At 45.6% G+C, this 20,362-nt stretch overlaps 5 protein-coding genes and 1 long non-coding RNA gene across 6 annotated transcripts; 3 read left to right on the plus strand and 3 right to left on the minus strand.

Moving 5' to 3' along the window:
• The first annotated feature begins 242 nt into the window (after positions 1–242).
• On the plus strand, positions 243–1,375 carry LOC125629989 (histone H1.01-like). Its single transcript, XM_048835373.2, has one exon. The coding sequence runs from the start codon at positions 268–270 to the stop codon at positions 901–903; it is 636 nt and encodes a 211-aa protein (XP_048691330.2). The 5' UTR covers positions 243–267; the 3' UTR covers positions 904–1,375.
• A 1,719-nt stretch (positions 1,376–3,094) lies between these two features.
• Positions 3,095–5,051, minus strand: LOC142070710 (uncharacterized). The gene is made up of 2 exons (XR_012666660.1): positions 4,884–5,051; positions 3,095–3,559 (listed from the first exon to the last, which is right to left on the minus strand). It is a non-coding gene; the product is annotated as an uncharacterized LOC142070710 (long non-coding RNA).
• Positions 5,052–6,841: 1,790 nt separating this feature from the next.
• On the plus strand, positions 6,842–7,340 carry LOC142070711 (histone H4). Its single transcript, XM_075124672.1, has one exon. The coding sequence runs from the start codon at positions 6,900–6,902 to the stop codon at positions 7,209–7,211; it is 312 nt and encodes a 103-aa protein (XP_074980773.1). The 5' UTR covers positions 6,842–6,899; the 3' UTR covers positions 7,212–7,340.
• Positions 7,341–8,427: 1,087 nt separating this feature from the next.
• LOC142070712 (histone H3) lies at positions 8,428–9,019 on the plus strand. The gene has a single exon (XM_075124676.1). The coding sequence runs from the start codon at positions 8,489–8,491 to the stop codon at positions 8,897–8,899; it is 411 nt and encodes a 136-aa protein (XP_074980777.1). The 5' UTR covers positions 8,428–8,488; the 3' UTR covers positions 8,900–9,019.
• Positions 9,020–9,576: 557 nt separating this feature from the next.
• Positions 9,577–10,221, minus strand: LOC125629997 (histone H3). Its single transcript, XM_048835380.2, has one exon. The coding sequence runs from the start codon at positions 10,158–10,160 to the stop codon at positions 9,750–9,752; it is 411 nt and encodes a 136-aa protein (XP_048691337.1). The 5' UTR covers positions 10,161–10,221; the 3' UTR covers positions 9,577–9,749.
• A 1,087-nt stretch (positions 10,222–11,308) lies between these two features.
• LOC125630017 (histone H4) lies at positions 11,309–11,813 on the minus strand. The gene has a single exon (XM_048835404.2). It carries the CDS (start codon positions 11,747–11,749, stop codon positions 11,438–11,440), a length of 312 nt encoding a protein of 103 aa, XP_048691361.1. The 5' UTR covers positions 11,750–11,813; the 3' UTR covers positions 11,309–11,437.
• Between the last annotated feature and the right edge of the window lie 8,549 nt (positions 11,814–20,362).

Here is a 20,362-nt window from a genome sequence, read left to right on the forward strand (position 1 = left end):
TGGAAACTCTACTGAATGAAAATGCCCTGTTTCCCCTTCACCCAGCTAAGAAATAGGGTGATTTGGTGATAGATATTTAGCAAAAAATACCCCTTTTTAACTCCGAAGAAACACAGAGAGAGGAGAAGAGATCTGTTTGCTTTCAGTGGGGCGGGCTCTTTAATGCGCCAATCACAGAGCAGCTCCTCTCTATAAATACCAGCCGTCCGCCTTTCTCTAGTCTTAGTTTTTTTTTTCTTTTTCTGATTTTAGAAAACACGAATCACTATGTCGGAAACGGCGCCTGTCGCAGCTCCTGCTGTCTCCGGTCCTGGGGCAAAAACTTCTACTAAAAAACCGAAGAAGGCGGCAGGAGGCTCTAAAGCCCGCAAGCCTCCAGGTCCCAGCGTGACCGAGCTGATCACCAAGGCGGTGTCGGCTTCCAAGGAGCGCAAAGGGGTCTCGCTGGCCGCTCTTAAGAAGGCTCTGGCCGCCGGAGGGTACGATGTGGAAAAAAGCAACACCCGCATCAAGCTCGGGCTCAAGAGCCTGGTGAGCAAGGGCACCTTGGTGCAGACCAAGGGTACTGGCGCATCCGGTTCTTTTAAACTCAACAAGAATCCGGATGAGACTAAGGAAAAGGCGTCCAAGAAAAAACCAGCGGCAAAGCCTAAGAAACCAGCTGCCAAGAAACCCAAAAAGGCTGCGGCCGTGAAAAAGAGCCCGAAAAAAGTCAAGAAGCCAGCAGCTGCCGCGGCCAAGAAGTCAGCCAAGAGCCCGAAAAAGGTGAAAGCTGCCGCCAAGCCTAAGAAGGCAGCCAAGAGCCCGGCTAAGGCCAAAGCGGTGAAGCCCAAGGCGGCCAAGCCCAAGCCGACGAAGCCCAAAGCAACGAAGGCTAAGAAGGCAGCGCTCAAGAAGAAGTAAAAGGGTTAGAAAGTAATTTGTCATACAGAGAAATCCAACGGCTCTTTTAAGAGCCACCCACCCTTTCCCAGAGGAGCTGAAACACCAGGTTCACCTCAGTAACCTCGTGCTGCTTTTCATGAGGCGCACAACTTTAAGAAACGAAAGTAATACAAAGGAGGGAGACATAAAATGATCGGTTTCGTACATTTTCCTTTTTTGCCCGCGACAAGAAACAACATGGTATCCATTCTTTAAAATGTGGGACGCTGGTTCATTTATATTTTAGAGGAGTGTATTACAATCGATCTAGAGGATCGGCCCAAATTCATGATTACTAGCAGCTAAACAGGTTTTCTCCCCTACCCATTCAGAAAAAACAAACAAAAAAAAAAACAACCCTGAGAGGAACGAGCTTTAACAATCATGCTTATTGTGTAAAGGGAGGGGGAGGGGAGGAAGGTGGCCATTCCTCGCACATCAGCTTCGGTTCGGACAGGATTTATTGTCTAGGAGGAGGGGAAAGTGAGAGGACAGTGTGTGAGGGAAAACTGCGTGTCTACACACACACACACTCTCTCTCTCTTCTGCCCAGCTGACAGTGGTGGGATCAGGATCAATCCCGTTGGTGGGTTTGAAAAGCCCGCGCTCTGCAAGGATTGGCCTGTGGCAACTCGTCCCCCCTTCTTTTATTGGGGGTAGGGGGAATCACTAGTTTCCCATGTAAATTTATACCTCCTCACACGGGGATTTTTGTTTATCTTCAAATGAGATTCGTCTGGCACTTACTTGGAAACCTTTATTCTCTGAAATCAGAGCACTACTAAGGAGGCGGGAGGGGGAGGGGGAGGGGGCATTTTTCAGTTTGTTCTCTCTTTCCTTGATTAATACCCGTTCTGTTCATACTCTCCTCCATCGCCACGTCCGCTTTCTATCCTTGTTTCTCTCCCGGGCTGTGCTTTCAGTCCTTTAACCAATTCTCTAGAAATCACATCTTACTGATGCTTCTCAGAATGACCTTCACCTGGATACATTAGGAATTCCCTAAGGGTTGGGAGGGACATTTATATCAAGTGTAAACCTCTGTTAGTTGGTCCAACTGATAACAACGGGTTGAGATTGATATCCAGTATGTGGACCTGCGGTTGGAGAAAAAGGAAACACATTTGTTTCAGAGGGTTTTACAGATATTTTCTTACAACACAAGAATGTTGAGATTCAGGAATCCTAGGTTTTATTCCAGACTCTAGAGGGGAGTGTTTTTTATAGTTCCCCTTTCCATCTTTAGTGTGACCCCCGTCTATAAAGGCCCTTCTAACTTGTCCATGTTCTAGTCCTCCCCCTTCACCATCTCCTGTCTCCTGCTCCCTCACCAAGCTCCTCACCCCTCTGTATTCCAGTTAGAAAAGTGGTTCTCACACTTTTGTACTGGTGACCCCTTTCACATAGCAAGCCTCTGAGTGCAACACCGCCTCCCTTATAAATTAAAAACACATTTAAATATATTTAACACCATTATAAATGCTGTAGGAAAAGCGGGGTTTGGGGTGGAGGCTGACAGCTCACGGCCCCACAGGTAATAAGCTCATGACTCACTGAAGGGTCCCAGCCCCCAGTTTGAGAACCCCTGAGTTAGAATATATACTCCTTCATCCTGCCTGTGTGCCAAAAATGGGGGCATGGAAACTACAGAAAAGACAGTCTCCCTGCTTTAATTTCCAGTGCCTGAAACCATAGTGATCCTTGGTAGATGCCAGGAGTTTTTGCAGGGGAAGTTCTGCTCAACGGTCTGAGGGGGGACAATAGTAAGGGAAGCCAAACTTCAGACAATTTAGTTGCCAAAGGAAAAATGCTCTGCTGAACATGTACGGATTGAGAGTTTTCAGAGGCTAACAACTTGGCCACACTGGGGTAGATGTTCATGGGGATAACAAAAAGGATATCCCTGACACTTTTGTGGCCAATCTGCTTAACGTTAAGTATGTACCTTAAAGCATGGAGGAGCTTAAGCATCTCAAGACAACAATTGTGAGAACATTTTAATGTGGGCAATACAATGTATTTTCCTCCAACCTTGACCAATGGCTGAACTTTTTCTTTGTGGCAATTATATTGATGTCAATGAGATTGCACTGGTGTAGACTATGAATGTTGTGATGTGCAATTGGTGCACTCTGCCAGAATTAAATAAGGTTTGGGGTTGACAAGCCCATTATTATACATCAGTTTAACTTTTTTTATTAAAGATATAGAATAGGAAAAAGCAGTTCAAACATAGAAATGTAAAATATTAAACGAGGCTTGAATTTTAACAATATCCTTTGTTCTCTTTCCCTTTAGCTGGAGAGAGTTTTAGAAGGAAAACCCCTGTGATGGTATCAAAGATGGTAATAAATGTCCTTTTGGGGAGAAGAGAAGAAGTTTGTTGACATGGGCTGGAGCTGTTGTTGTTAAAGACCAAACCCATTTCATCCAAGGTGGTGTATACAATTCAGCTGGAGCTGCTAGATGTCAGTGTTATCTGTGTTCCTCTCTCTGGCCAGGTCTGGTAGACATCACAGTCTCCGGAGGCGGAGGATGAAGGGCAAGGGTCACAGGTGATGGTGGGGATGACAGCCATGATGCTGAAACTTGCTTCAGAGGCCTCTGTCTATTCCACACACAGCCAAATCTTTTTCTTTCAGGACCCAAAAAAGAGAATGATGAGTAGAATAGCCAATCCCCTCATAATTTTGCCCACCATTTAGGCCTAATGTCCAACACACCAATTTTGGTTCACTGATTTATGGATCCACATTCTCTTGTTTACCAAGCAAGATCTTAAAACAGATATTGAAATATACCAGTAGACCTTTTAATGTAAACTAATTCAGTCTTTCTGCCTCCTTTTCAGACCTTATGCCATCAAAATTTGTTGTTATAGGTTATTGTGGCAACTTATTAATATTTACATACATTTTACAGAGAGCTCACAATTACGTCAATTTCTTGGCCTAATTCTCAAAATACCCCCATGCTATTTTTAAAGGGGCAGCTCACCTTTCTACCATTACAAAGTTGATATATATACTTTTAAAAAAAAACAACAAGGAGTCTGGTGGCACCTTAAAAACTAACAGATTTATTTGGGCATAAGCTTTCGTGGGTAAAAAACCACTTCTTCTTGGGTCGAATCCTTGTATTAAAGACACAGAAAAGGAAGAAAAAGTTAAAGTATTTGAAAAGTAAAATATTAATAAGTAAGGCTTTCACTTTAACAACATCCCTTGTTCCCTTTCCCTGCATCTGTAGCCAGTGTTTAAAGGAAGAACACAAACAAAAACAAACCATCTAAACCTTGTTTGACAGTCTCTTTGATTATAGTAAAGATGGTAACTACTGTCCCTCAGGGAAAAGACAAGTTAGTTGAGATTGGCTGGCGCTGTTTTTGTTGCTGTTGCTACAGTCGTAAAAATCTGATCTCATTTCCTAGAAGACTGTCAGGGTTCCCTCCCCGCTCTGAACTTTGGGGTACAGATGTGGGGACCCGCATGAAAGCCCCCCTAAGCTTATTTCTACCAGCTTAGATTAAAAACTTCCCCAAAGCACAAATCCTTTGTCCTTGGACGGTATGCTGCCACCACCAAGTGATTTAGACAAAGAATCAGGGAAAGGACCACTTGGAGTTCCTATTCCCCCAAAATATCCCCAAGCCCCTTTCCTGGGGAGGCTGGAGAATAATATCCTAACCGATTGTTTCCAAAGTGAGCACAGATCAACCCTCCTGGGTCTTAGGGCATTGAAAAAAAATCAATCAGGTTTTTTAAAAAGGTAAAAGAATCACCTCTGTAAAATCAGGGTGGAAGATAACTTTACAGGGTAACAAAAGATTCAAAAACACAGCAGAACTCCCTCTAGGCTTAGTTTCAAAGTTACAAAATACAGGAATACACTTCCCTCTAGCAAAGGGAAAATGCACAAGCTAAAACAAAAGATAATCTAATGCGCCTTGCCTTACTTACTCTTTTTGCAATATTGAGACTCATTTTAGGATGGTTTATAGGAGAAGGAGTTTTCTGACCTGATGCTTCTCTGCTTCCCAAGAGAACACACACAAACTAAGCCCCTCCCCCAAGATTTGAAAGTATTTTCTTTCCCCATTGGTCCTTTTGGTCAGGTGCCAACCAGGTTATTTGAGCTTCTTAACCCCTTACAGGTAAAAAGGAATCCTAGGCTACCCTTAGATGTATGGTTATGACAAAGACAAAACGAGAAAAAATGTGCACAAAAGGGGAAAGAAAATAAGAGCAAAGATAGAAAATGTATCTTCTGTCTTTGGTATTGACTTTCACTTACAACCTCACTTTTGGAAAACCACAGGAAGAGCACATGGTCTTACCTGCCACTCTGAGACCTGGCAAACTTGTACTAGCATCAAGTTTTTTAGGGTCTGACATTTAGCTGCCTATTTCAAGTCACGGACTTTCAGTTGCACAATATGCAGTCCTGGTCAGTGTTGGGATTATCTGAAATAATAAGGGAAACCTCTATGTTTCCCATTTGTTAGAACTCCTACTTTGCAAACATATCTATGTGCAATTGAAGTTCTTCCGGCTTCTTGTAGTGTTCTCTCTTTGTTCAGGGAGAAATAACCTGGTATTCAGAGTACTAGTAATCCTCCTGTGAGACTGAGAGGCATGAACAAAAGGTATCTATTTAAAAATAATCATCAGTAGTAAATAGGAAAAGTAACCAGAATGTTGTATCGTTTAAAACTCCTGCGGCTTAAAAAACAACAACAACAACAACGTCCATCAGAGGACAGTGGAGGATAAGGAATGAGAAAGGGCGACAAGTTTTTCAACGGCTTTTGAGAACCCCCTTCAGATAACGTCCACCCATGCTTTCCAAAGATATGAGGGTTCCTACTAAACGGGTACAGTGTAGCCTTTGCGTTGCCACACGTGCAGGTATAAACTCCTTTTCTAAGTATTGCCCCCGAGCCCCCCCTTTGCATCTAAGCAATTCAGAAGCTGACCCCTTCCCAACATGAAACAATGATTTCTGCCTCTGAGGTAGAGGAACGAGTTCCTTTCTCTGGAATGGGAAAGCAGGCTGGTTTTGTGAGCGATTATCTCTGTAGTCGTTTTTATGCATTAGTCACACTGTGGCTGTGTCACATGTACTGTGAAAGAAACAGTAAGAATGAGCATACCACCAAATGAACAAATTTAAGGAATGGAAGAAAAAAATGCGGTGTCCCCCGCTTTATCTTTTGATGAAGAAATGTGCACGTTTCGTTCACATTAACCCTCCCTGTACAGCCTTTGGAAAACACAGGGGAGAGACGATGCGTCCGGAAACTTGATTGGTCAGATTTTGATGCAGTCTGTAAATGTTTGAAAATCAGAGGACGGTTTAAAAAAAAAAAAAAAAGCCACAAATATGAAGATCTCTGGATGGAAGACCCTCCAGAAAGGAAGATCATAAGCTAAGGACAAATACAAAGTTCAGCTGGGAAGTGGCTCTTATTTTGCACAATTCACAGAGACGGGCGATATTGCCAGAAACCGCGGGGTTGCATTACAATCCTAATTGCTGCAAGCAGGACTTTTTCGTGGATTCTAAGGCCAGAAGGGATCATTGTGACCATCTAGTTTTGATAGTGTGTCTCGGTATTACAAACGAAGGACTTATCCTGGATCGGATCGAATCTATCTATTTTAGCTTCCTTCTTTAATTCAAATCTAGAGCAGCGTACCCCTGCCACCAGCGGCGGGTGGGCTGGGAAGGAAGAGGAGAGGAGAGGAGGGACAGCAAACTCAATAACCCGCCTCTTTTCTACCGAAGCACGCCTTATGCAGGCATCGGCAACCGGAGGAGGGGGAGTTCGGTGGAAAACAGGGCCAAGGCTCCACCCCTTTTCTTGAGAGTTCTCAAACAGGTCGGCTCCCAGACCATATACGGAGAGTAGAACGAGCCGAAGCAACTTGCTCGTTCTGGTTTTCTGAGAGCGGTGCTTCTAAGGTCGTAGCACTATGTCTGGTCGCGGCAAAGGTGGTAAGGGCTTGGGAAAGGGGGGTGCTAAGCGCCATCGCAAGGTACTCCGTGATAACATTCAGGGTATCACGAAGCCGGCTATTCGTCGTTTGGCGCGCCGTGGTGGCGTAAAGCGTATTTCTGGCTTGATCTATGAAGAAACCCGAGGAGTGCTGAAAGTGTTTTTAGAGAACGTGATCCGTGACGCTGTCACTTACACTGAACATGCCAAGCGAAAGACTGTGACTGCTATGGACGTAGTTTATGCTCTGAAACGCCAGGGTCGCACTCTCTACGGCTTCGGGGGCTAAGTTTCCATCCGGCTTTAAAGTTGAAACATCCTCAAAACCACAAAGGCTCTTTTAAGAGCCACCCACATTTTCACAACGAGAGCTTAATTACTAGTCTGCTTTTGAAATTGCAGAGTGTGTGCGTGTGTGTGCGCGCGCGCGATAAATGATGTGTATTTTGTTAAGTTTTCGGAGTGTTTTATTTTCTCACTTTACCTAAATCATAGATCACGTGGAAAGAGAAGGATTAATGTTCTTTCGCTGCAGAGGGGAGGGGGGTGACTAAACCCCGTGGTCAAAAGCTTTATGGCCGACCTTTATGCTCAGACAAAATCTGTTTCGTCAGCTCTCCGGATAACGAGAGGCAGAACAGCGTGGGGTTCGCGGGAAGACCTTTCTGCTGCCTCACCCGCGTCGTGATAGCTCGAGAAACAATTGATGGGTAAAATGCAATAGCGTCCACTCTGACTAAAAACACTAGTGTCCGTTTTGGTTCCTCCCGCATTTGGGGAGGACAAAAGAGATTTCCCGCTTTGTTCCACAAGGCCCCCTATTTCATACACACTTTTTTCATTTTGGTGGAGAAGATATGGGGGGCATGAGAAGATGTCAATCGAGAACATATGTAAGAATTACAATTGATAAGTGACCTTTGGTGGCCTCTGAAGCTTAAGGCAGGACTGAAGGAGAGTAAAGAGGTCCTTCCTTCATAAGGAGTCAAGCGCTGTCACCTTCTAAAAGCCGATAAATTAGCACACGAAGAGACTTTTTTATGTAGTCAACACATCCTGTGGTTTCAGTGTTACCTTCCGGGGATTCGTGCTCGTGCAAGTTGTTCATATGTAAGATACCGAACATCATTCACGCTTCTTCGCAGTACTGTATCAGAGATTTGGCCCGTTTGGAAGTGAAATATGAGACGACGAGCCGCCTCTTTAAAAGAGAGAGAGGTAGAAGGTGAGGGAGGGAGCGGCGGAGTTTCAGAGGGAGGGGGGAACCGCAAGAATCGGACTATGGGGACATCCAGAGAGCGCGAGTTTAGTGACCTGACCGTTAAAAGCCAGTTTGGGCGAGACTGGTCCCGCCGACGCTGGGGGGTGGGGAAGGGCGGGTCGGATGTTTCGCTGCACAAGCGCGGGCTTTTCAAATGTTCAAATTGTCCAATGATAGCTGTCTCCATGTCAACAACGAATCAGAAAGGAGCACTGGGCTATATATACCACCGGAGCCGGGGGGCTCTACCTTACTTTGTTCTTTTGCGCTGTTTGTCTCAGAGTTGTGATTGAGGGTTGCTGAGAATGGCCCGGACCAAGCAGACCGCCCGTAAATCCACCGGTGGCAAAGCCCCCCGTAAGCAGTTGGCCACTAAAGCTGCCCGGAAGAGCGCTCCTGCTACTGGGGGAGTGAAGAAACCCCATCGCTATCGACCCGGCACCGTGGCCCTGCGAGAGATCCGCCGCTACCAGAAATCTACCGAACTGCTCATCCGCAAACTGCCCTTCCAGCGCCTGGTCCGTGAAATCGCCCAGGACTTCAAGACCGACTTGCGCTTCCAGAGCTCGGCCGTTATGGCCCTGCAGGAGGCCAGCGAAGCCTACTTGGTGGGGCTCTTTGAGGACACCAACCTGTGTGCTATTCACGCCAAGAGAGTCACCATCATGCCCAAAGACATCCAGTTAGCTCGGCGTATCCGAGGCGAGAGAGCTTAAAAGTTTACACCCACCACCTTTTGGCAACTAGGAAACCATTACGAAAGATCCAAAGGCTCTTTTAAGAGCCACCACATTCACATTCAAAAGAAGCTGCAACACACTCGTCATTTGTGCACCCTTGACAGTCATACTTGCGAATCAGGTTTATGTAAGAAAAAAAAAAAAAAAACCGCTGAGAAAACCACATAACATTGCAACCCGATCCCTGTCGAAATTGCTGTCTCCCCGAAATACATCCTCCTGCACTTAACTCTTCTCGTGAGTTTGGTTTCTGCTATGCGTGTCTCACATCGTGCCGTCTGTTGCGTGAGCTCGTCTAAGGATGGCGCTTAGAATGCTCTTTAGACTTTCCATATCCAGCCGTAGGCCTGAGATAGGTGTGCCTGTGCCTGTCTTCCACTGGTTTGTGTACATTGTTTTGTGGTTTAGGCAGGAGATGACAGAATGCCTACCGTGAGGCAGTAGTGCGCATAACTAGAGGTAGAAATGTAGGTGCCTATGGGATTTTTCTCCTAACCGTTTAAAGAACATAAAAGAATACAAATCTCGTGTGTTAGTCAGTGGCAGTGAGTTCAAACAAGCCTCGTTAAAACACCCACCGCCCCAAAACCGGAACAAATCATGCAAAAAACTCAATTTACATTTGATTAGTAATTTGAAATTTAAAGTGACATTTTCTCATTACAGGCAATACAGTTAGAATCGTAAGATTTCAAAGTATATTGATACACAATTTTATGACTGTGTGTTGCAGCTTCTTTTGAATGTGAATGTGGTGGCTCTTAAAAGAGCCTTTGGATCTTTCGTAATGGTTTCCTAGTTGCCAAAAGGTGGTGGGTGTAAACTTTTAAGCTCTCTCGCCTCGGATACGCCGAGCTAACTGGATGTCTTTGGGCATGATGGTGACTCTCTTGGCGTGAATAGCACACAGGTTGGTGTCCTCAAAGAGCCCCACCAAGTAGGCTTCGCTGGCCTCCTGCAGGGCCATAACGGCCGAGCTCTGGAAGCGCAAGTCGGTCTTGAAGTCCTGGGCGATTTCACGGACCAGGCGCTGGAAGGGCAGTTTGCGGATGAGCAGTTCGGTAGATTTCTGGTAGCGGCGGATCTCTCGCAGGGCCACGGTGCCGGGTCGATAGCGATGGGGTTTCTTCACTCCCCCAGTAGCAGGAGCGCTCTTCCGGGCAGCTTTAGTGGCCAACTGCTTACGGGGGGCTTTGCCACCGGTGGATTTACGGGCGGTCTGCTTGGTCCGGGCCATTCTCAGCAACCCTCAATCACAACTCTGAGACAAACAGCGCAAAAGAACAAAGTAAGGTAGAGCCCCCCGGCTCCGGTGGTATATATAGCCCAGTGCTCCTTTCTGATTCGTTGTTGACATGGAGACAGCTATCATTGGACAATTTGAACATTTGAAAAGCCCGCGCTTGTGCAGCGAAACATCCGACCCGCCCTTCCCCACCCCCCAGCGTCGGCGGGACCAGTCTCGCCCAAACTGGCTTTTAACGGTCAGGTCACTAAACTCGCGCTCTCTGGATGTCCCCATAGTCCGATTCTTGCGGTTCCCCCCTCCCTCTGAAACTCCGCCGCTCCCTCCCTCACCTTCTACCTCTCTCTCTTTTAAAGAGGCGGCTCGTCGTCTCATATTTCACTTCCAAACGGGCCAAATCTCTGATACAGTACTGCGAAGAAGCGTGAATGATGTTCGGTATCTTACATATGAACAACTTGCACGAGCACGAATCCCCGGAAGGTAACACTGAAACCACAGGATGTGTTGACTACATAAAAAAGTCTCTTCGTGTGCTAATTTATCGGCTTTTAGAAGGTGACAGCGCTTGACTCCTTATGAAGGAAGGACCTCTTTACTCTCCTTCAGTCCTGCCTTAAGCTTCAGAGGCCACCAAAGGTCACTTATCAATTGTAATTCTTACATATGTTCTCGATTGACATCTTCTCATGCCCCCCATATCTTCTCCACCAAAATGAAAAAAGTGTGTATGAAATAGGGGGCCTTGTGGAACAAAGCGGGAAATCTCTTTTGTCCTCCCCAAATGCGGGAGGAACCAAAACGGACACTAGTGTTTTTAGTCAGAGTGGACGCTATTGCATTTTACCCATCAATTGTTTCTCGAGCTATCACGACGCGGGTGAGGCAGCAGAAAGGTCTTCCCGCGAACCCCACGCTGTTCTGCCTCTCGTTATCCGGAGAGCTGACGAAACAGATTTTGTCTGAGCATAAAGGTCGGCCATAAAGCTTTTGACCACGGGGTTTAGTCACCCCCCTCCCCTCTGCAGCGAAAGAACATTAATCCTTCTCTTTCCACGTGATCTATGATTTAGGTAAAGTGAGAAAATAAAACACTCCGAAAACTTAACAAAATACACATCATTTATCGCGCGCGCGCACACACACGCACACACTCTGCAATTTCAAAAGCAGACTAGTAATTAAGCTCTCGTTGTGAAAATGTGGGTGGCTCTTAAAAGAGCCTTTGTGGTTTTGAGGATGTTTCAACTTTAAAGCCGGATGGAAACTTAGCCCCCGAAGCCGTAGAGAGTGCGACCCTGGCGTTTCAGAGCATAAACTACGTCCATAGCAGTCACAGTCTTTCGCTTGGCATGTTCAGTGTAAGTGACAGCGTCACGGATCACGTTCTCTAAAAACACTTTCAGCACTCCTCGGGTTTCTTCATAGATCAAGCCAGAAATACGCTTTACGCCACCACGGCGCGCCAAACGACGAATAGCCGGCTTCGTGATACCCTGAATGTTATCACGGAGTACCTTGCGATGGCGCTTAGCACCCCCCTTTCCCAAGCCCTTACCACCTTTGCCGCGACCAGACATAGTGCTACGACCTTAGAAGCACCGCTCTCAGAAAACCAGAACGAGCAAGTTGCTTCGGCTCGTTCTACTCTCCGTATATGGTCTGGGAGCCGACCTGTTTGAGAACTCTCAAGAAAAGGGGTGGAGCCTTGGCCCTGTTTTCCACCGAACTCCCCCTCCTCCGGTTGCCGATGCCTGCATAAGGCGTGCTTCGGTAGAAAAGAGGCGGGTTATTGAGTTTGCTGTCCCTCCTCTCCTCTCCTCTTCCTTCCCAGCCCACCCGCCGCTGGTGGCAGGGGTACGCTGCTCTAGATTTGAATTAAAGAAGGAAGCTAAAATAGATAGATTCGATCCGATCCAGGATAAGTCCTTCGTTTGTAATACCGAGACACACTATCAAAACTAGATGGTCACAATGATCCCTTCTGGCCTTAGAATCCACGAAAAAGTCCTGCTTGCAGCAATTAGGATTGTAATGCAACCCCGCGGTTTCTGGCAATATCGCCCGTCTCTGTGAATTGTGCAAAATAAGAGCCACTTCCCAGCTGAACTTTGTATTTGTCCTTAGCTTATGATCTTCCTTTCTGGAGGGTCTTCCATCCAGAGATCTTCATATTTGTGGCTTTTTTTTTTTTTTTTAAACCGTCCTCTGATTTTCAAACATTTACAGACTGCATCAAAATCTGACCAATCAAGTTTCCGGACGCATCGTCTCTCCCCTGTGTTTTCCAAAGGCTGTACAGGGAGGGTTAATGTGAACGAAACGTGCACATTTCTTCATCAAAAGATAAAGCGGGGGACACCGCATTTTTTTCTTCCATTCCTTAAATTTGTTCATTTGGTGGTATGCTCATTCTTACTGTTTCTTTCACAGTACATGTGACACAGCCACAGTGTGACTAATGCATAAAAACGACTACAGAGATAATCGCTCACAAAACCAGCCTGCTTTCCCATTCCAGAGAAAGGAACTCGTTCCTCTACCTCAGAGGCAGAAATCATTGTTTCATGTTGGGAAGGGGTCAGCTTCTGAATTGCTTAGATGCAAAGGGGGGGCTCGGGGGCAATACTTAGAAAAGGAGTTTATACCTGCACGTGTGGCAACGCAAAGGCTACACTGTACCCGTTTAGTAGGAACCCTCATATCTTTGGAAAGCATGGGTGGACGTTATCTGAAGGGGGTTCTCAAAAGCCGTTGAAAAACTTGTCGCCCTTTCTCATTCCTTATCCTCCACTGTCCTCTGATGGACGTTGTTGTTGTTGTTGTTTTTTAAGCCGCAGGAGTTTTAAACGATACAACATTCTGGTTACTTTTCCTATTTACTACTGATGATTATTTTTAAATAGATACCTTTTGTTCATGCCTCTCAGTCTCACAGGAGGATTACTAGTACTCTGAATACCAGGTTATTTCTCCCTGAACAAAGAGAGAACACTACAAGAAGCCGGAAGAACTTCAATTGCACATAGATATGTTTGCAAAGTAGGAGTTCTAACAAATGGGAAACATAGAGGTTTCCCTTATTATTTCAGATAATCCCAACACTGACCAGGACTGCATATTGTGCAACTGAAAGTCCGTGACTTGAAATAGGCAGCTAAATGTCAGACCCTAAAAAACTTGATGCTAGTACAAGTTTGCCAGGTCTCAGAGTGGCAGGTAAGACCATGTGCTCTTCCTGTGGTTTTCCAAAAGTGAGGTTGTAAGTGAAAGTCAATACCAAAGACAGAAGATACATTTTCTATCTTTGCTCTTATTTTCTTTCCCCTTTTGTGCACATTTTTTCTCGTTTTGTCTTTGTCATAACCATACATCTAAGGGTAGCCTAGGATTCCTTTTTACCTGTAAGGGGTTAAGAAGCTCAAATAACCTGGTTGGCACCTGACCAAAAGGACCAATGGGGAAAGAAAATACTTTCAAATCTTGGGGGAGGGGCTTAGTTTGTGTGTGTTCTCTTGGGAAGCAGAGAAGCATCAGGTCAGAAAACTCCTTCTCCTATAAACCATCCTAAAATGAGTCTCAATATTGCAAAAAGAGTAAGTAAGGCAAGGCGCATTAGATTATCTTTTGTTTTAGCTTGTGCATTTTCCCTTTGCTAGAGGGAAGTGTATTCCTGTATTTTGTAACTTTGAAACTAAGCCTAGAGGGAGTTCTGCTGTGTTTTTGAATCTTTTGTTACCCTGTAAAGTTATCTTCCACCCTGATTTTACAGAGGTGATTCTTTTACCTTTTTAAAAAACCTGATTGATTTTTTTTCAATGCCCTAAGACCCAGGAGGGTTGATCTGTGCTCACTTTGGAAACAATCGGTTAGGATATTATTCTCCAGCCTCCCCAGGAAAGGGGCTTGGGGATATTTTGGGGGAATAGGAACTCCAAGTGGTCCTTTCCCTGATTCTTTGTCTAAATCACTTGGTGGTGGCAGCATACCGTCCAAGGACAAAGGATTTGTGCTTTGGGGAAGTTTTTAATCTAAGCTGGTAGAAATAAGCTTAGGGGGGCTTTCATGCGGGTCCCCACATCTGTACCCCAAAGTTCAGAGCGGGGAGGGAACCCTGACAGTCTTCTAGGAAATGAGATCAGATTTTTACGACTGTAGCAACAGCAACAAAAACAGCGCCAGCCAATCTCAACTAACTTGTCTTTTCCCTGAGGGACAGTAGTTACCATCTTTACTATAATCAAAGAGACTGTCAAACAAGGTTTAGATGGTTTGTTTTTGTTTGTGTTCTTCCTTTAAACACTGGCTACAGATGCAGGGAAAGGGAACAAGGGATGTTGTTAAAGTGAAAGCCTTACTTATTAATATTTTACTTTTCAAATACTTTAACTTTTTCTTCCTTTTCTGTGTCTTTAATACAAGGATTTTTAATGGTGTTTGCCATGGTGCTAAGCATTTCTGAGTACCAAACCTGGTTTAAAACTGTTTAATGTTGGACAGTGACTGGGTCTTTGTAGCAGTGTATGCATGCACTCCCTGTCCCCTGATGCAGCAGGCGATGGGAGTGCTGACACCGTGTAACCATCTACCCGACTGTTTCAGACCTCGCCATGATAAGGCACAGTGGTCAGATTCAACACAGCTACCCTTGGGGTCAAGTCTGTGTGACCTAGTGGCCAGAGTCAAAGAAGCAGACCACCACCCAAGGGTGGGTAGCAGCAGGGATGATAGGGGGACCCGGTCCCTCCGTCTCCACTGGGTCCAGGCCCAAAGTCCTGTCAGCGGTGAGTGTGATCACCACCCAGTGAGCGGGGATCCTACTGCAACACGCTGATTCTCTTAAGGTGCGAGGCACCACTCACTACACCCCTCGAGGCCACTTCCTACAGTAAATCCCGAAGCCGGGGTCTGTTCATCATTGGGATCTCTGAGCTCCTTGGTACAGGTAGCTGGTTGGGACGCCGACTCCTGTCGACTGGTTGAGGGCAACCGGTCTCCAGTCTGGGCCTCAGGCTCTCTGATTCCTGCAATCAAGGGCTAAAGTGGCTCCTGGACTGGCGCCTCCACCAAGTGTCCTTCCACCCTAGTGAGCTGGGCTTCTCTCCTTTATACTAGTGCAGCATTTGGAGCATGCCCCATCTGGTCTAAGGGGCGGCACTTCTGCCGCCCATAGTGTGGGATTAACCTTTTACTGCCTAGTGCGGGGTATGCACGCCCCATCACAGTCTTGTTAAGACATTGGACTCTTTGGGTCTATATATTCCATCTAAATTAATACAACAGGGCATCCTCTGCATATAACATCAACATGGAACCAAGTTATATGCCTGGGGTATCTGGATGAGACTGTATAAATATTGCCAGGGGCTCAAGAGCCAAATCAAAAAGTAATAGAGACAACAGTCACACTTGCCTGGTTCCTCTGAAAAGGCTGAAAATATTCAAGATCACTTTGCTGGTTGTGAGGTGAGAAGTTGGGGACTAATATAACAGTTGGCTGTAGGAACTAAACATGGGTACAAATAAAAAATTTTGTAGAGTATAAAACATACCTCCAGCTTACCCTCTCAAAAGCATTTTCTGCAACTAAGGCTAAAACAGCTTGTGGTTCAGGGTCACCATATTTTACTGCTATCGTATGATACGATTAACTTTGTCAAAGGTTTTCAGAGCCAAGAAGGTCTCTGACAAACCCAATTGATTTGGATGTATGATAGAGCCCAAAACCTTCTCCAGTCTCATTCCCAGAACTTTTGCCACTACAGTATTCTGATACCACTATTAACAAGGGATATTGGCCTGCAGTTGGAACATAGTGTGGCATCTCACCATCTCTTCCTGGTTTAGGAATAACTAATATTAGGGCTTCCCTCAGCATATGAAGGAAGGATGCCTTCTAGAAGTGACTCATTAAACATTTCAATTATCTTGCCAGACAGAAGTTCAAAGAAATGTCTATAGAACTCAGTGGGGAACCTATCTGGGGCTGAGACTTTCCCCGCTTTCATATTCTTAATCACCTCACTTAAGTCATCCTCAGTTAGGGGAGCATCAAGTTTTCCATACTGGCCTGCAGTAATTTGTGATAATGTAATATTTTTTAAAAAATCAATCCAAATAATCTGCGGAGGGGTTTGTACAGATCTTTGTAGAAATTAAAGAACTATTTATTATTCCCATTGGGTGATGTACGTAATTTACCATGTTTATCACAAAAGACCATGATTCTACACACAGAGGCCTTTTGTCTTAGTTGATATGCCAGCAACTTGCTTGCTTTTTCACTCCATTTCCAGAAATACTACTCAGTCAAAATAGGGCGAGTTCAGCCTGTGCCAAGTGAAGCTCATTGAGTTCATATCTATAATTGATCAGGAATCACAACGAATCTGGAGATGGGGCTATGGCATAAGATGAGTCAAGCTCTTACTTTTTTTTCTTCAGGGCAATCAAATTTTCTTCATATTTCCTCTTCTTGGAAGTCATGAAACTAATAATTCTCTCTCTCAAATAGGCCTTGAGAGTCTCCCACAACATCCTGCTAGAAGATGTTGAGGGTTTGTTTGTCTCCAGGAAAAGGCCAATTCCTTTTTCAATGTATATATTTTTAATGAGGATCTAATAAAAGAGAAGAATTAAATCTCCATCTACATGTCTGTTTCTTATGCAGTTCTGTTCCTATTTGAAGAGGGGCACAATCAGAAACAGCAACTGTATCAATGGAGGAATCAATTATATAATTAAGCAAGTCCCTGGAGAGCAAAAAGAAATCTATGTGGGAATAGAATCCTTGTACTGGAGAAAAGTATGAATAGCCCCTACGCTTTGAATGTATGTGCTGTCAGATATCAAATAGTCCCAGATCTTTAATATGTGTAAGGGGACTTTACTAAAATTAAGTGGGTTTTTTTTCGGTTGACTAGCTCCCAGTACCAAATGGAAGGGGAAGGATGGATTGAGAAATCAGGTCCCTGAGACTAACAGTCCGCAGGAGCAATGGGGAGAGGCCAATGCTCCAGGTCAGCCTGATTGACAAGGCGGGCAGGTTAATGAGGGAGTCAGAAGACCAGGGGTGGGGGTGGGGCTGTCTCATCCTCCCTGTGAGCTGGAATTGCGGGGAACAGAGTGGGGCCAAGCTAAGGAGAGAGCAGGGGCCCGAGCTGAGCTGGAGAGCAGGGCCATGCCAGCCAGAGAGAACCAGAGCAGCACGCAGGGAGCAGATCCGTCCTGGGAGCAGGGCCACAACAACAAAAGCCAGAGAAGCAGCCCAGGGAGCAGGTCAGTGCTGGGAGCAGAGCCACAGAAGCAGCCCCAAAAGCAGATCTGTGCTGGGAGGAGAGCTGCAGTAATCAGAGCCAGAGGGGCCAGAGAAGCAGCCCAGGGAGCTGCACTGAGGCAGAGTGGAGTTGGGGCTGGAGCAGTCTGAGCCGGGTGCAGTGAGCAGCTGGGGAGAGTGGGAAGGACCTTGGCAGTGGGCCCAGCGCAGGAAGACACCCCTAGCCAAGAGGCCTTGCAGGCCAGACTTGGAGGGGGATCGTAACCCCAACAGGGGGCTGACACTGGGAAGAAGAGTCCTGCCACCTAGAGCCTGAAGGCGTGTGGTCACCGCCAGAGTGAGTGACCCGCAGCATCCCTGCAGCACAGCCAGGGCCTGAGAAGGAGGCCTGGTACATGTGAGGAATAGACTGTGAACTTCCCTTACATTCCAGAGACACTGTTTGTGATGTCCCCATGCCACAGAGCGGGGTTAAGTGTTTTATTTAACCTTTCCCAGTTTTCCTTATTTTTTAAATTGATTGCTGTTTAATAAATTGTATCTGCTTTGAATTGTATTAAATGATCAGTGGGTCAGGGAAGCATCTGGTGCGGAGAGAGAACCCTGGAGTGGGGACACCCTAGCCCCATCCTAAGTGACCACTACAAGGTTGGGGGTCGAGCCCTCCCAGGAATCCTGGGCCCAGCCTTGTTGGAGTTACAAGGACTCTGCCACACAGGAGAGTGGAAGGGGATCCCTTGAGGTCAGGCAGGCCTCTGGGTAAAGGGAGTGAGAGCGAAGACTCAGATCCTTTCTCTAGCCCATTTCGCCGGGGTAATTTATAAGCCAGAAAAGTTCCCCATAATAGCAGGACCATTTCCTCGCTTACATATGCAATTCCAGGGCCATTCTACTTTTGGTTGGTTTATGACCCTATAGGCAGATGTATCCACTTAAAGCACTAAATTAAAATCCCCAACAATTACAGTAGGGAGATGGGGTGCTCCATATAAAGAAGTTAAAAAATATATATTAGCAATGACTAGCTCAGATCTATTTCTGGCGACTTTAAGGATTAAAGATCTGCACTATCATCTGAAATTGACTCAGACACTGTTATTTCCAGTACTTTATGGAAGAAGATTGCTACCCCTCTGGATCTGCATGAGTAGTAACAAAACATTGCTTTTCCTACCCAGTCACGTTCTAATTTAGCAGCCTCATCTGTGATCAAGTGTGTCTTCTGCAAAAGAACTATATTGATCTTTGCTCTCTTTAATAATGAGAATGTTTTTATCCCCCTTATCCTTTGGATTTACATGGTGAATCCCTTTACATTCCAGGAAATAAAATTGAAATTCAGGATCATTTGGCTGGTTAAGAGATATTTTCATTATTATTATTTAAATGTGTGATCTTATGAGGGTGATGGAAAGTTTGTATCATTTTCTCTATTGAATTCCATCCTACTCCCTACACAGAATTCCAGCGGGTGGGGAGGAGGGGGAGTATATGGATGAAATGCTTCATACATATATTTCACAGTTGTTGGATTACCTTGTCTGATGCTTGCCACTGTTGTAGGAGCAGCAGTGATCTGTATGCTCTGTATGACTATGCTACATATAACTTGTATGCTCAAAAGATCTGTTACATTCCCTCGCCCCCCGCTGTTGTCTCCTCTCCCTCTTTGAATACCTGTGAAGTGGCTTTCCCCCTCCCCCTCCCTCCTAGAATGCTTGTGGGATGAATGGGCTGGTTGAACAGCTGGAAGATCAGAAGAGCTCCCAGGTAGACAAGGTCTCTGGAACTCTAATTAGGCAGCACTCACACCCCCAGTGCATGGACACTGCATGGACACTGCCTGAGGTGCAGTGTGACCAATCGGACGTGGCCAAGTCATCTCTAGTCGCAGGCCATGAGGAGCAGGTCCTTAAAAGGGGAAGCGGCCATGTGCTCAGGAGTGCACTCACAAGCTTGTACCTCCTGTGAAGGCCCTTTGCCTGGACCGCCTGACCAGTGGTTCGCCGCGTTGCATTCCATCGTGCCTCGGGAAGACTTACCTTTATCGCACCATCCATCGCTGTGCAGTGGGACACTTACCTTGAAGGATCCTGACATCTCCAGTGCTGTGCCTGTTCTGGGAGTGTGAGCATGCGAGTGTGAATGTGACTCCCCTCCCACACACACACTTCTTTTGAGCTTAGCTATCAGTATAATGAATGTGCTGCTTTCTGCCAAACTCTCATGGGTCATTCGTCCTCCCTAAGCCCACTAGCTGGCCCAATTTCAGGTAACAGCCACTTGCCAGACTTCCAGGGAATAAAGTAGGTGCAGGAGAATTATGGGGAGGCATGAGCATAAGGTGCCATCAACTGCAGAAGCTTGATGTAAATCGCAATCGTCTAGGGTATAATTTTCCTGAGTGTTGCTTGTCCAAAGGGCACTGGGACGGGGTAAAAAGAATGGGCATCATAAGGGGCTATAGAAGAGGGAACCAGAGAGGGAGAGGGAAGAGCACAAAAATAGAGATTAAAACAAAAACAAAGTGCATAACATAAACGTAACAACTTGACTTGTTGCCAAGTACCACTGGCTGTCCAACTCTATCCCAAGTGGTGTCCCCCCATTCCCCACTTAAAAAGCAAAACACAATGAAAAATCAGGAATTATCAAACACTATATATGGAAAAGTAGTAAAAAGTAGGGGTGACATCATAATAGGGATTTATTATAGACCACTAAATCAGGAACAGGAGGTAGATGAGGCATTTCTAGAACAAATAACAGAAATATCCAAAACACAAGACCTGGCAGTAATGTGGAAATTTAACTATCCATATTGGTGGGAAAGTAATACAACAAAATGTCCAACAAGTTTTTGGAAAATAATGGGTGTGATGTTAAGCCCCCTTATTCTTCATAGAAAAATTGTTAT

The sequence above is a fragment of the Caretta caretta genome, chromosome 1 (assembly GCF_965140235.1).
Source record: "Caretta caretta isolate rCarCar2 chromosome 1, rCarCar1.hap1, whole genome shotgun sequence".
Lineage (NCBI taxonomy): Eukaryota > Metazoa > Chordata > Testudines > Cheloniidae > Caretta > Caretta caretta.

Coding starts and splice junctions, on each gene's coding strand:
- LOC125629989 (XM_048835373.2), top strand. CDS start 268: ATGTCGGAAACGGCGCCTGTCGCAGCTCCTGCTGTCTCCGGTCCTGGG.
- LOC142070711 (XM_075124672.1), top strand. CDS start 6,900: ATGTCTGGTCGCGGCAAAGGTGGTAAGGGCTTGGGAAAGGGGGGTGCT.
- LOC142070712 (XM_075124676.1), top strand. CDS start 8,489: ATGGCCCGGACCAAGCAGACCGCCCGTAAATCCACCGGTGGCAAAGCC.
- LOC125629997 (XM_048835380.2), bottom strand. CDS start 10,160: ATGGCCCGGACCAAGCAGACCGCCCGTAAATCCACCGGTGGCAAAGCC.
- LOC125630017 (XM_048835404.2), bottom strand. CDS start 11,749: ATGTCTGGTCGCGGCAAAGGTGGTAAGGGCTTGGGAAAGGGGGGTGCT.